The sequence below is a fragment of the Dipodomys ordii genome, unplaced genomic scaffold (assembly GCF_000151885.1).
Source record: "Dipodomys ordii isolate 6190 unplaced genomic scaffold, Dord_2.0 Scaffold157, whole genome shotgun sequence".
In the NCBI taxonomy this organism is placed as follows: Eukaryota; Metazoa; Chordata; class Mammalia; order Rodentia; family Heteromyidae; genus Dipodomys; species Dipodomys ordii.
The window spans coordinates 5619805-5636002 of record NW_012267373.1 but is presented as its reverse complement, the minus strand read 5'-3'; the positions used below and the strand labels follow the sequence as shown (position 1 = coordinate 5636002).

Below are 16198 nucleotides of genomic sequence, written 5' to 3'. Positions count from 1 at the left end.
TGTTTGTCAACCGAGTTGCTGGCCTGTTGGTGTTAAATGGCTACTGTGCTTTTGAATCCAAAATCTGATTATATTTAATTAGTATAGGCATCTGGGATTTCTAATACACAAAGAGTTATTAAAGTAACAAATCTTTCTAAAATATGTTCTCCAAGAAAGAATGTGTTAATTTATGCAGCAACAATTTTTAACATGAAATAATTAACATGAAAACTGTAACAATTATGAATTCTTCCAAGTCTAATTTATATGTGAATTTTCCTCCAGACAATAATCCATTCAGTTTAAATCCACAATACTAGGAGCATTTGAACAGACACATTTTTCTTCTTCTATTTAATATACAAACCAGCCGTTTTCTACAAAGTTCCAAATACCCCTATTTCTTCATATATTCCAAAGAATCAAATATTTTGTAGTTGCCACATTTGCGTCCTTGGAAAAGGTCCTGCCATTTAGAACGTCCAAAAAACAAGCAACCAACCAAAAGGGTAGAACAATTCTATGTTCTTCACAATATTCAAATAAGAAGAGAGAGTTATCTAGACAGATCCTCTGTACAGGAGGAGCTCTGATCAGATGAGTGGGCCATGAAAGCCCACTCAGGAATATGTGCATATATGTGTCTGTGTGTGTGAGGGGGGAATGATGGTGCAACATGTTTCCAGAGGAGATGAAGGCTCAGAGAGGTTAAGTAACATCCAATGTCTCACAGCAAAATAGTGACAATGATACGATTCAAAGTAAAATAATTTCATTTCATAGGTAATACTCAACCAATCCAGGCCTTGTCATCTTGGAAGGGAAACAATGTAAAAGAGGTCTGGCTATCCAAAAAGATACTAAGCAAAGTGCAGCTGGGAGGAGAGGAAGAAGTAAACAATACCAGCAGCTAGTCCTTAGGCACCTTAAAGGTGACTGATACTAACCTTATTTTCTAGAAGAGAAATCTGAGGCTCAGAGGCTGGGGAATGCTCTCAGAATACAATAAAATGGGCATCTGGACATGAGACTATCAATATAGTTCCAGAACTTCCCAAAGATAAGCCTGAAATGTGCATAGAACCCCAAGGAAAGAACTATTAGTGTTGGAGGCTCTTAGAGAAGCTCTTACAACACTTGAGTTCCACGGAGCACTATGCACACTGCTCAGAGAGCGGGAGATCATGTCTCCACTGCTGTGACACAAATATTCATAAACACCTATTATGTGCTCTATGCCCATGAAGGCTCTTTGCTGGTGTTCAGGGCAAATTATCCTTATAAAGCAGCAGTGAGACTGACTCCATGGATACCCAGGAGAATTGTTACCGACGTGCCTGTAAATGTGAGTGCACATATGCTGACATGAGAAATGGCTGAGAATGCTAGCCTGCTAACTCAGAGCTGGTCAGGTTAAACGCAACATGAGCAGTACTGAGATAGGGAAAGTTCGCAACACAAGTTAATAGGATAAAAATAAAGTCTTCCCAAGTCCATAGTGTCTATAGTTGACTTGAAGTTGTTTAAGGTGGAGAGTCATTTGCAGGCAATATCAGAGCAATCGCTGTCCAGATGATTGGGCTAGCTCAGTCCAAAAAATAATGACACATATTTTTTCTTTTGAAAGATTCTTATTTCTCTATTGATTAAAATAAATTTTCTCTTAATTTTTCAAGGCAATAAAGATCTTTTCCAAGAAACATGTCAATCACAAAAATTAAGGTTGTACAAACTGATTTTTAAGTTGGGCGACAGTGGCTCATGCCTATAATCCTAGCTACTCAGGAGGGTGACAGCTTAGGATTTCGGTTAGAAGCCACCCTGAGCAGAAAAGTCTATGGAACTCCAATTAACCAGCCCAAATATCTGGACTGGAGGTATGGCTCAAGTGGTAGCAAACAGGCTGAGTGAGCAGGTGAAGACCTGAGTTCAAGCCTGGTTCTGGCATACACACACACACACACACACACACACACACACACACACACACACACACACAATTTTTTTTATAACCCCTTCAAAAATTCTTTACAGATGGCTCATTTAACTCTCACACTAATTATCTGAGGTAATCTTTTTTTATTACTTCCATTTTAGAGATGATAAAAAATGAAGCTCACAAACGTTCAGTCATATGTCAGAGGATACCATGCTTGCAAGGGGCAACACCAATAAATGACACAGTAACAATTCTCCCTTCACCAAATCTGTGGAGGCAGTGACCATTGCTAACCTAGGCCCTCCTGGTGACCAGCATTTCCAATTGTAGCAATTCCATAGACAGGAGAGTGTATGTTAACCACCACAGCAGCTTTATTCATAATAGCCTCAATGGATGATGGAAATTATCTGTAATTGTCCCTAACAACAGGACAGGCTAGTTATGATCCATTTGTGGTAGAATATTAGTCAGTCATGAGAAGGCAAGAAGTATTGCTATACTCAATAATAGATGAATCTACAGACACACTGATGAGAAAGAAGCCAGACAAAAGCAATAATCTACTATTCATGCTACCAAAACTCTACTCTTCCACATATACTATATTATACAATATTCTACTATTCATGCTATTAATGTACAACAAGAAAGGGAAACAGTGACTCCCTCTGGGGCTATGACTGACAAGGTTAGGAATGAGGGGGTGTTTTGGCGTCTGTCTTCCTCTGTGGGGGTAACTTCAGGTATATACATACACATACAAAAAAATGCACCGAGTTGCCCACTTCAGATCTGTTCATTTTACTGTATGTTATGGCTTAATAAAAAAACAAGAACATTTCCACTGAACCAAGTCTGCTCTATCTGGATTTGATATGTTTAAAGCAACATTAGTCAGCATTTGGCTACTTGAAAGCCCATGAAAGGAATAAAAACAAAAAACAACTACAAGTCTGTGGAGAATTATTCCACCTTTTCTCATGTATTCTGTGAAGGAACTGATGGCTGGAGGAGCTGTGAGTCTCAGGAAGCAACATGTTGGCTGGTAGTCACAGGACAGGTGTGGTGCATGAAGACAACACGTGTGGAAGACACTTGCGTGTCAAGGGTCCATGTGGGGCTGTGATTATCTCTGGAAGGATTCTGGGAATCCTGGTAGAGAAGGGACTATGAGCCAATCTTGAGTGGGGGTGCAGGTGATACAAAGGGAGGGCCAGAGGGTGGAGAGGACAGCTATAGCAATAACACCTCACTTGGCCTCTCTGGGCTTGGAGGCACCACCACAGCCACCTTCAACTCGACAAACCCCAAACCAACTTCATTCTCCTCCTCTGAACGTCAGCTCTCATTCCAACATGCTGTTGGTATTTCCATTCCAATGAATGATGACCTATAGTTATCTGCTTGGGAAGTCTTTGACTCCTCTTTCCTGTTCCTGAATAGCACTTGAGCCTTTCCATTGCATCGGCAACTCACGCATAACAGTAATAACATTGATTTACCTCTTTATGAGCTGGACCCCAAGTTAAACATGTATACCCATTGTTTCACTTAATTGTAAAAAAAAAAACATGCACAAGCAAGTAAGATGCCTTCCCTTCTTACGGATAAGCAATCTGAAATAGGAAAAATTAAATAGCTCCAGGTCAGTAGACCTGTTCTGCCTAACTTCATTTGTCCCTCCCTTTGCTTGATGACTACCCCTGTATGGTTTTAGGCTTCTTCCTTTTCTTAAAAAGCTGGTACTGGGGATTGAACTGAGAGCCTCATATTCTCACTTGGCTTTTTTCCACTCAAGGCTGGCACTCTAACATATCAGCCACATCTCTACTTCCTTTTTATTCTTTTTTTTCTTTCTTTCTTTTTTTGTGCTGGCAAATTGGAGATAAGAGTCTTATGGACTTTCCTGACTGGGCTACCTTTAAACCCTGATCCTTAGATATCAGCCTCCTGAATAGCTGGTGGCATGAGCTACCAGTGCTGGGTCTGGTCTTGACTTCCCCTCTGACATGGGGCTTCTGCTTACAGCTCAGGGATAGGTGGAGGTGGGAGAGCGGAAGTAAGATGGAGATGGTAGGAGGAAATGAACATATGAAGGAACAGACCAATTGGACAGCTCCAATCCTAAGTGTGCCTGTGCCCTGTACAATCATACCTCACTGCTCAGGGGGTGACAGACATTTCAGAGCATCCTGAGATGAGAAATGCACAACTGTTTTGCCAACAATTGTCATTCATGGTCTTAAAATATCTGTGTTTGGCATGTGTTTCTGAACACTGCCTGTACTGTCATAATCAAGATGTGGCATAGCTGTGGCCCATGGGTAACATAAAACCCAACTTGCAAATATTATTAGGCACATGGACCAGCTGTCTGAAGGAGCTGATTAATCCCCTGTAGAAACTTCAGCATGTAGCCTGAATGCCATCTGCAGAGTGCACCAGCGGATACATGCCAGGCCCTTCCTGCTTTGTGAAGAAGCCAAGGCAGGGAAGATACTTGGGAGGAATTTCACAAACAGCTGGGTTGTCCCAGAGCAGGAAGATCAAAGTCTGAAATCCTCAAGTACATAGACATTAGAAGGTGCCCTCTAAAACTTTCCTATAAAATAAAGGGGAAAGGAGACTTCTGGCTAATCCTCTCTATATTTACTTTCTGTTCTTTCAATCACTCTTGAAAGAGACTGAATAGCTTAAGAGAGGGTAAAAGCAGTAAGCCAGGCTGTACTTAGATTCAAATTCTGGGCTTGCTATTTAGTAGCTGTGTACAAGACACTATCACTTGCAGTCTATTCCTATTGCTTCCTTCGTACTGAATCTGTCCCTTCCCCCTCACAGGCTGGGGGTATTACCTCCCACCTCCCACCTCCGACCCTTGCCAAATGGCACTTTCCTTGTGCTCTGTTGCAAAGCATCATTTCATTTCTTTGGAAATCCTAGGGCTCTGCAGGTTTTGTTCTACATTATCATGCCCTCCTATTTGTTCAGTGCATTTAATTTACTTTACTTATCTCTTTCCTGTATCTGGCACGCATTTGAAGATGTTTGGGAAAGGAAAAAAGAAGAAAAAAATGTTCTGAGAGAAGAATGGAATCTTCTATTTGGTTATCAAATAAAGGAAATGCAGAACAAAGGGTCTGAGGCGGGTCCTTTGAAAGGAATTCAGACAGCCGCTGGGGGCGTGACCATAGAAGCTGGCAGAAAGGCTGTTAGGACAGAGAACTGCCAAGCAGGGCTGCAGAGCCAGGGCTGAGGTCTGTGGCAGCTGACATTAGAGCAGGCTAGTGAGGGATGCGACTCACTCAGGACGCCTGCCTAAAACACCTCAACCCCAATAAATGACGTGTAACTAAGAACCAAACCTGTCAACAGTCCCTGCCACAGCCCCCACTATGGGGGCTTCTGGCCTGCCACTCATTTACTAGATAGTTCAAGGGTGTTAACTGCAAATTCCAGAGTCTGAAGTCTGGTAAAACAAAACAAAAGAAAACAAAAAGAAAACCTGGCTCTACTGGAACCCTTTCCTAAATCAAATATTCAGGTCTTACAACCTTCACTCACTTTCCTTCCAGAGCTGGGGGGTGCATTCAGGGCCAGGTCTCAGACCTGGCCTCAAAATCACACCCACATTCCTTTCTCCACTGCCAGTGCCAATCAAAGTGTGCCTTTGATTAGAGATACGGCATGCCATCTGCTTCTGTGTGTGTATATGTGAGCGTGTGCATGCAAGTGTGCTCACTGTCCAGGCATTTGGCTCCAGGACAACAACTGCCACATGTTGGGGATATTCAAATAGCTAGATGTCTGACCAACACATAATTTAGCTTCCAGAAAGTATCTGTACTGGCCAGTGTTTTAGTTTAACATTTTCCTTCATCACTCAAGTTAGATAAAAGGAAGAAAGAATAGCAGGAAATGGAGAATTTACAGGAGGAGGAGGAGGAGAAGGAAAATAACTGTAGATATGGCCACTATGAAATTAGTAGAAACACTACCCTATAATATATTCCAGTCAGTTACTGCTCAATCTGATTTGGAATGACCATGCTTGGGTTACCAACACCAGTGAAACTTTCCCCTCTCCTCAGTTGCAAGCATTAGTATCTACACAAGAGTCTACACTTGACTACAGTCTACTTCACCCCACAAATTGACCTCGTGGTACTGTATGAATATACAGGAAAGAAGACTACCCCCCAGAACTATTCCTTGTTGTAGGAACTCCTCAAAAGTGTCCCTAATGGACTGGCTGCGGGTTTGGTGTGTAAATATATTATACTTATTATTTCAATGAACCTTTGTAGGGGCTGGGGTGGAGACAGATGAGGAAAAAAAGCAGGAGTTTTTGAGGGACGACACTGTTAGGTAACAGTCCCTTAGATCTTCTCTCTATCCTTCTTCTCTCTGCTCTGGACTCTTGAGGGCTCTGCAATGGACACTTCGGGCTTCTGGCTGGGATAGCAAGGCAGAAGACCTGATGGCCAGCTGCAGAGTGAGGTGTGTATTAACTCTCCCCCTCATGTATTGCTGTAGCCTTTCTACCAGGAAACCCTCCTCACTGGCTTCTGCTGCCTACTCCCTGCTCTTTGCTTTTCAAGTCTCAGCTCCACTGCTTCTAAGAGGTCTCAGTCACTATACTCTGCCCTGTTCTTCTCTTTTTCAAATGCCTTGCCGATTGCTTTGTAAAAGACTCCTCTGTGCCCCTTTTCATTTTGAGTGTGCACCCTGTTTTCTGCTGGGACCATGATTAAGTGAAAAATGAGTTATTACTTGATAGATTTCTTCAGATTCTAGAGTCTTCCTTCTCCCAAAGTTCAGTATCCTAGGCCTAAATGCTGTCAGGAGTGCACACCCTACATGCTGAAAATCATCTCATCCATCGACTGGACCCACTACAGCAGAGCTGTTAAACTCCTGCCAGAACAAAGAGCAGAATACGCTGCTGAAGGATGTTTCTACTATTTTTCAGTGGGAAGGTAAGGAGAAAAAGGTGCAGCAGCTATTAGCAAAGATGCCATCATGAGCCATCATTGCTCAAGTGCTCACCTTGCCTTGCTGTGTACTCATTGTCTTCAATCAGCCGGGCCAGTCCAAAGTCAGCAATCTTGCAAATTAGTCCATTCCCTACCAAAATGTTTGCTGACCGCAGATCTCTGTGGATGTAATTCATGCGCTCAATGTAAGCCATTCCTGCAGCAACCTGTGCAAATCCAGGAAAGAAGACAGGCATGTTACACAATGACTTGATGGATTTACATGGCACCACATGCAGGGCAAAAATCAAAGGACTCTGGGACCTACCTGTGCTGCCATGTCAACAAGATTTGGTAATTTCAGGGCTCTTCCTTCTCCATCTTTTAAGAAATCAAGTAAACTTCCTATGAATGAAGCATGAAACAATTTCAATTATTTTGAAAGACAAAAATTTCCAGCAGATGGCTGGGTTTGGTTATCTTTTAACACTGCTGGGGCTTGAACTCAGGACCTCTTGCTTGCTCTACCATTTTAACAACATTCCTAGTCCTTTTTCTTTTAGTGTTTTTCACATACGGCTTGTGTTTCTTTTTGGGTCTGAGCCAGCTGAAGCCTATGATCCTCTCACCTTTACTTGTTAAGTAGTTGAGAATCACAGGTATGCATAACCCATGGCCGCCCCTGTGTTAGGAAACTTACTAGAATGATTATATCAAAGGAAAAAAAAAAACAGGATTTGTTTTTTGTTGGTTGGTTTGTTTCGTTTGTTAGTTGAACTGAGGGCAGGCAGATGATCTACTACTGAGCTACACCTCCAACCCCCACCTCAAAACCAGGTTTAAGAAAAAAAGAAAGCTAACCTAGAAAACATGAAACATTCTATGCCTTGAGAAGCAAATTTTACCTCTTGAAAATAAACAGCCTTAATTTCATTTTTAAGGATAATAGCAAAATTTTGCTAAAACAAGAGGAATGGAATTCAATCTGCTCTAAGTCACAAAGATGAAGACATGAGAAATTATCACCTTTTAATCTCGTTCCTTAATCATCCCTGTGTAAAGGGTTAAATATACAGCCCAGTAAAAAAGTCCAAAGATGAGGTCCTCAAAAAGCAGCTGTAATAGCATCACTAGGGAACTTAACAAGAAATGCAAATTCATAGGTCCCCATCTCAGATCTACTGAGTCCCAAACACTAAAGGTCAGGTCCCTAAACCTGTGCCTTCAGAAGACCTCCAGGTGATTTTAGCACCAGGCAAAGATTGTGACTCATTCAGCTTAGATTATCTACAGATTTTTAATCAAAGAAAAAAAATGACATATCAGAGGAATATGGGTAGGCAAGCACCTCCCTTAATTAGATCACAGCCAGCCAAGATTTGAGTCAGACATCTGAAGCAGAATAGATAGTCCTTGAGAGCCACTTCATAAAGCTGAGTGAGGAGACTTGGAACTAGCACCAAGGCAGAAATAATCATTTGCAGAAGTTGCAGGCTCATGATGGCCATCACAGATTTTTTTTAAAAAATGCTTTAATCACAAACTTATTTACAATATAACCTTGGATACAAAGGGCAAACAATCTGCCAAGAAAAAAATTCCAATTATATCTTAAAAGAAAATATGTGGAAGAGAAAAATTACATTGGTGTTCTCTGATGTGCAATCCATTGCCTTATAAGGCTGTTTCTTGTTTGGTTCATCTGTTTTCCCAAAACAAAATAATCTCTGGCCCAATCCCCAACAATATTGGTTTGATTTAAAGATGCACACATGCACATTCATTATGTGCACACACTGATGGGGGGGGGAGATAAAATACATGTTATTTCTTCATTCGATATTTAAGAAGAGAGTCTGTGTCTGTTGGGGGAGGTGTTGCAATGAGGAGGACTAAATTTAGCTCAGAGACCAGTATCTGCTGTTAATTGTTCAGTCATACAAAAATAAATTTTAACAGAAGTTACTGTATTCAAATCACAGCAGGGTATCACAACTCTCTGTGTCACCTCTGATACTGAGTATTTAAATTATGAAGAGGAACATTCCTGACATGTGCAACAGGAAAAGGACATTATATTTCACAAGGATTTGGGGGGTAAATGCAACATTTGTCTGTTTTACAAGGATTTCCATTAGTGTGTCCACATGACACTCCCTGATGGGACTCTCTGACTCATGCAAAAATCAAGGGAAAAAAAGCAAGCAGGCAATTCCATATGTTTCTCTGAAACACCCTGTCAGGCACTGTGAGGTGAAGGGAGCAGTGTTGCCCAACCTTTATTCATATACTCAGTGACAATGTAGATGGGCTCCTCAGACACCACCGCATAGAGCTGCACCAACTTGTCATGCTTCAACTTCTTCATGATCTGTGCTTCCTCAAGGAACGATTCAGGGGACATCGTGCCTGGTTTAAGAGTCTTTATGGCTACTTTTGTGTTTCCGTTCCAGGTACCTATAAACAGCCCACAACATTAAAGTCAAATCAAAGATATTCTTTCCATGGGAAGAAAATTTTCATCAGCAGCTATTTGCACAAAGTTAGGTTTTAGGTTTTAAAAAATAGAATATGGTTTTATGAACAGAGAGAGTCAATTGCAAGGACTCTGTCAAGTATTTCAATATTAAAAGTGAGTTTACTTATGGATATGTCCAATTATTCCTTTGATTTTTGTCCTATTCAATACATATGACCTTCTTTTTCTGGTTTATCATATGGCTTCAAATTGATGCCCAAAGCTTTAGATCCTTGTCCACAGGACCTGGAAAAGGGCTGGTGATTGCATAACCATCCTTAAGTCATAGAATGAGCCAGGGAAAAATCAGACTAAGTTCTATTTTATGGAGTTTGCTACTTAAAAAATATGCCAACATCTTGATGATGCCTGGGAAATTGACTTGAGGCTTTGAAATGTCTGCGAAATGATTAAGTTACTTGACTGTGTCCTTGAAGAGGTGAACTAAGTATGCAGATAAGCACCAGCAAGGAGTTTGTGTCTCCCTCAGGTAAGGCACATTCCTCAGGCTTCCTGAGGACCAGCCACAAGAACAATAGCTTCTATTAGGTGGGCTGAGGAAATGAAATAGCAGCTATGACAGGTTAAGAATATTTCAGCTTCACACGTTAATATGTCTAGATGATCCAAAGGCAAGGCCCAATTTATGATCATGATCAGTTACCTCATCTGTAAAATATAGGAATGGAACTGCATTCTCTCTCAGTCTCTTTTGATTCCCAAATTTAAAAGCAAAGTAAAGCCAGGTGCTGATGGCTCACGTCTACTAGCTACTCTGGAGGCTCAGATCTCAATATCACACTTCAAAGCCAGTCTGGGCAGGAAAGGCCATGAGACTCTTATCTCCAAATAACCACCAGAAAACCAGAAATGGAGCTGTGGTTCAAATGGTAGAGTGCTAGTCTTGAGCAAAATAACTCAGAGTCAGCACCCAGGTCCCAAGTTCAAACCCCATGACTGACAAAAACAAAACAAAACAACAACAAAAAAATCCCGCTGGGTTTAATGTGCATTCTATTGTTAATCCTATGACTTTGAAGGATAGTTTTATAAAGGGAAAAAGAAAAATCTGTCAATTTAGATTACATGATTTTCTATTTGAAAGGGAAGGCAGGGTAAAAAAAATCATTTTAGTACCTAAGAATTCTTTAAAATTGGAGCAGTTTTTGTTATCCTGTTAAAATATATTTTATATAATTACATGTGACCTATAAACAGCATAAATTCGAAAGAACCAGTGGTTTAAAGAAGAGTTCATTTATATCTCATAAAATATTGTAAATGTAAATGGGAAATTTGACAATTTGCAAGTGTTCTTTGTTGTGGAAATCCTTGAGCCCTGTGGGGACTGTGACTGGCTGTAGGAGATGTAAAGGTGTGCTTGAATTGTAAATGACACCACTAGAAAACCCTGGTTGCATGCCTGCAGTCACAAAATTATGAGTGCTTAATCTTTTGCATTAATTCCTGTCAAAAGACAACAGAAGTCCCTGAATATACTTAACTTAGTGAGGAAATTCCTGGATCCTATACTGAAACTGTTTAAGTGCTTCTTGATTTTTTTTTTATCATCTACCTCTTCAAATGTGCCCTTTTATCTATTTTTTCCTGTAGCTCCCTTACATTAGCCCTGGGCCAGTCTGAACCAATAAAAGTGGGAGTTGGAGAAGACATCTTAGGCTTAACCATATCTATGGGTTAACTCATTCCTTGCCTCCTGGTGGTATTGGATTATTAGTTATTTAATATTAAAAATTCTGAGATATGAATGATCACTGTATGGGTATTTCTTCATCTGTCATCTTGGAATCTGCTGGTTGGAGCGAGCTAGCACTTTGTGATTTAAGCGTTTGTACCCCCAAAATTTAAATAGTGAGATCTTCCCCTCTACTAACAGTCTGGTAACCGTGAAGGCATCCATCTCGATGCTGATGGCATGAGCTAAGGCTGATGTTTTTATGTTCCATGGGAAATAAAATTTCAGTGGACTGTGCCATAATTCAAAGTTGGTCTTAGAAGCCGGGCACTGGTGGAACATGTCTGTAATCCTAGCTACTCAGGAGGCTGAGATCTGAGGATCACAGTTCAAAGCCAGCCCGGGCAGGAAAGGCCGAGAGACTCTTATCTCCAATAAACCACCAGAAAACCGGAAGTGGTGCTGTGGCTCAAGTGATAGAGTGCTCACCTTGAGCTGAAGAACACAGGGACAGAGCCCAATGACCGACAAAAAAAAAGAAAAAAAAGTTGGTCTTACAACGTCTGATTCTATTGTGTGATTTGATTGACATCCTTACTACCTACAATTCAATTATTGATTGAGTGGATAAAAGGGAAGGAGGTCATATGAATATATATTAAATACTTGATCTATAATAGTAATAATAATGTATAGATATATTTGAGTGGATTTCTATTATCTCTGCATCCATCTACCTACATAAATCTGTGTAGTGTTTACTATTTGCCACGCTCTGCTTGCATTTCAACTGTATACACTCTTTTAATGCTCTTCACATCTGAAGACCTATGCCCACACACAGCCACAGTTACCTTTCTATATTGTCTTAAATGCACTCTAAGAAAGGAGAAAGGGAGAGTTGATAAGCTTTATTATTGTCTTGCTACTGGCAGAGGTTTGTAGGTGGGACCTAAGTTCATGGGTTGTCTTTGTACAAAGCTGCAACAGACCCAAAGGGGATATAAAAGTAATTTCAAAGGCCAGTACATTTGGCCTTATCAAACAACCAAATAAAGAGAAGTGAACATGTCTCCTGGATATATACTTCTGCTAGAGACTAGTCCCATCTAATCCTCAAACAATCCTATGGAGCAGTTTCCTTCCAGTTTTACAGATGAGAAGACTGAAGCTTAAAGATGTTAAATAAATACTTTTTTTAAAAAAAATCCCTTGTTTATTGTTAATTGGTTGTTAAGGATTCAGTCCCAGGCCTGGTAAGCAAAACACTCATAGTCTTTCTCTATGGCTGTCCATACAGAGTATTTTACTTTCCTGTTTCTTATGAAGAAAACATACCACATTGGTAGTGTTTGGGTTTCCAATTCTGCAGGTACTTAAATAACCACATGAAATAGAACAGTTACCATTTCTGAAACCTCGATGGCCTGTGCCCATCTACTTATCCAGGTTAAGAGTCTTGTCCAATGGCTGTGTATGCATTCAGAATTGTCCTTTGAATTGGCTTTGAGATGCAGCCCAAACAGAAAATGTGCCCTCTGCCTTACCAAGCCACACTTCAGCAAAACAACCCTGCCCCAGCTTCTTCTCCAGACACAACGAGTGACGTGCAACTTCCCAAGCATCTTTAGACAATCCAGAAGTTTGTGGAGCACAACTTGATGAAATCACAGTTAAGTTAAAACACAAACCATCAGCTTTCTCTATGGGAAAGGGAATTAATAAAGAAAACACAGTCCTTACAATCCATAATCATGCATGCACTAGAAAAGATGGAAGGTGACTTGCCCTTTGGGGCGACATTCAACAAATATTTGCAGCTGGCAATGAATGGCAAGACATTTTATGAAGGCTGGAACATTACTTGTTCCATGTATTGATTTACAAACTGAGGTTCATGTCACAGTATAATCTGAGCCCTCTGTCAATCTTCCTCACTTAATATTGCACACTGCAGAATTTTGAAGTCAAAATAAAACTGATTATTTCCCATAGGCAGAATTCACACTTTCTATACGCAAAACGTTTATTTTCACCTTCCATCTTTGATGTTTGGGATTCCCAAACGAAGACCTTAATAATAGAATAACTGAGTCTCAGCATACCCATCCATACTTCCCCAAACTGCCCATTTCCCAGTCTCTTGATCAACTGCAGGGATTCTCGAGGGATTTCCCAGACATCTTTGGTTTTGACAGACAGATCAGTAAGTCTTGGCATCCCTTTGTGGCAGGGAACAACTAGGCGGCAGCAGAGACCTGCGGCTCTCTCTGATGGAGCAAGGGCAGCAGCGAGAGAGAGGGAGAGAAGAGCAGAACACATGTAACAACAACAACACACACAGGTGCAGCCCCACGCTTGTTGTGGTGTAGCAATACTCAGACAGTGCTGCATCAGACACCTACACACACCTTGAAGATTTGACATAGTGCAACAAAACACTCTTTGGAAGTGAGATAGGAGACATTTTAAGTTTAGAATACTCTGTATCCCTAGGTATGATATAGTCCGTGGACTCCATCATAGTATAAATAGACTGATTTTGTTTAAGTACTAAGAAAATCATTTTTAGTCTAATATGCGAATAATATGTTCTGTGGAATCCTGGAAGCACCCTCACTGAACTTAAAAAAAGCAGGTATGTACCAAAGAACGTCAGCACGACTATCCCTTTTCTCCTCTGTTATTTAGAGGATAGGAGATTGCTTTGGTATAAGGATGTATGAAATTGTAACTGTCGTACAAGGTGCTTTCACAGAACACTGAACTGTCATGCCCTAGTAAGATTGAAGATTACATCTGGTGGTGATGGGGGGGGGAGGACACATGCCATATTTTTCTAGTAATTGCTTTGTTATTCTGATTCTGTTATCTAGTCATATATACTTGTATTGCATCTTTGTTCTTTTCCATTAAAAAAACCTTCTTGTTAGAAGTCTGAATAAAAAGAAAAAAAGAAACTAACATTTGCATAAACTTGATGTGAAAAATCAGAGAAAATAGTTATCATTTGGAGGTTAAGGGGAAGCTTTTCTCACTCCCTGTATTGTTTTTACAAAAAAGAATATACCTATTAGAATCTAGAAAAGGTAGGGAAAAATGGACTAAATGTCAAGTCAAGAATCAGTCAGATAAGAAGAGGTAACACAGCAGTGTCCCTCAGAGAAGGGACAAAAGCTGCACAGATGGCTTGCAAGGTGGATGAAGACCCTCATGTCCCTTGAAGGCCCTCAGATCCAGGAAAGCAAGCGTGATGCTACTGTTTCTTTTCAGGGAGCCATAACTTACTTTTTATTCTTTTTTGTTTGATAGAATCAGAATCTGAGATGTTTAGGCAGGAAATTATTTATGTGTCAATATTTCAAAGGCATTTTATGTGTGAGAGAGAAAGGGGGGGAAACGCAAAAGCTAATATAAAAACAAATCTAACTCAAGATGGATTTTTTCTGAGATTAAAAAAAATGTCTATTGTTCTTCATATCCTTTCTCTCCTTCTAGCTTTACGATGTTATTAAGGTGCCCTTTCCAGCACAATATTTTCAAATGATCCCAAAACCCTGGGGATCCTGCTGATGTTTGGCTGTAATAAAACATATTTCAGCTTTTGAAAAAATTCTTACAACATGCAGACATTTTGAGTATATCAGGTAAGCTCAGGGAGATATTCTGCCCCATTTCTCTCAAATAATTCACTAGATTCCACCTCAACCAAGTTAGCCAAATACCCAAATCAACTATTATTTCAGTGTGTTATTAATTTTTTTCAATTGCTCCTATTGTCATTTTCAAAAGATTGGTTTTTTATGCTAAAAAATCAGACACAAATGTTTTCCAATGAGTGTGTTATTATGGAGTCATTTCACTGTTGTGAAGAACAATATAAAATATATTTATGCGTCATACAAAAGCCTTCATTAGGGCTTAATGAGGCATAGACCTAAATCTATACATTGGTACTTATATGTATATCAACATAGGCACATGCATTGTATAATGGGATATAATTGCTGACCAAGGAGAGAAAGCATTTTAGCACACAAAGCCACATTACCGAATAGAATGCACAGGCTACAACACCTATATACCTAATAATTAGGTTTCCAGGAGCAACAAGATAATGGTGACAGCTGGGTGTCAGAACAATAACGAATGTACTTTTTAAAAAAGCAGATGTAACACAATAGATGTAATAGATGTAAGAGCTGTGGGTCACATGTGCTTTAAGTCTCATTAGGAAGTAGAACATGATAAATAGATTGCAGATTCAGCTCGTTAGGTGCATAAAATCCTAGTGCAGCCTTGTGTCAGTAGTGCTGGGTGGAAAGTGCTGGGAGAAGCCCAGTGTGTTTCTGCAGCACCCCCATGTTTGCCCAGTCAGAAATCCTCCCTGTCCTCCCTCTCTCTGCCACCTTCCCCCCCCAGTTCCCCCCCCTCCCCGCCGGCCCCCCGGTGACTGCTCCCTTTCTTTGCCAATCTGAATTACATAATCAGGGGAGTGAGAAAAGAACTTGCAAGATATTTAGGAGAAGAAGAAAATAAAACAGTTTTCTACTTGGGGAACCAGAATGTTATAGAACCTTCCTACAAACATATGGAACTAATAATAACGGTGGTGGAACAAAAATAATAATGTCTCTCAGCCAGCATCACTATTAAGGGCTGGCAAAGAAAACTATTTCATCAGGGATTTTATGTTTATTTGCAATACCTTTTCTCCCTCCTCTTTCCCTCTCTAGCTCTGGGCCTACCCATGTCCTCCAGCATCCAACCGTTCAATAAGGAATTAGAATCAAGGTTACCTGAGTAATGCTGTACAAGCTGCTGAAGTGTTTCAAACTGGGCCCGGGTGGTGATATAGTATCCACCATTGTCAAGTTTACGAATTTTATAATGTTTGACATGGTCTCCTTTCATATCATCCCAGTCACGGATGGAAAGTGAATAGGCACCTGGTGAATATGCAAACATTAGCAATGTCAAGCATTTTTGAGTACTAGTTCATTTTTATTAATCTCATTTACCTGATTATGCTGACCAGTAATTATCAACAACAACAACACACACACACACACACACTCACACACACA

General features: G+C 40.4%; 1 protein-coding gene across 1 annotated transcript in view; it reads right to left on the bottom strand.

Moving 5' to 3' along the window:
* Positions 1-16198, bottom strand: part of Fyn (FYN proto-oncogene, Src family tyrosine kinase) — a 195528-nt gene that overhangs the window by 24020 nt on the left and 155310 nt on the right. The window contains exons 8-12 of the mRNA XM_013032792.1: positions 15911-16060; positions 12659-12814; positions 9175-9354; positions 7226-7302; positions 6971-7124 (exon numbers count right to left, since the gene is read on the bottom strand). Of these exons, the coding sequence (XP_012888246.1) occupies positions 6971-7124; positions 7226-7302; positions 9175-9354; positions 12659-12814; positions 15911-16060 (717 nt within the window). The remainder of the gene's footprint in view (positions 1-6970; positions 7125-7225; positions 7303-9174; positions 9355-12658; positions 12815-15910; positions 16061-16198) is intronic.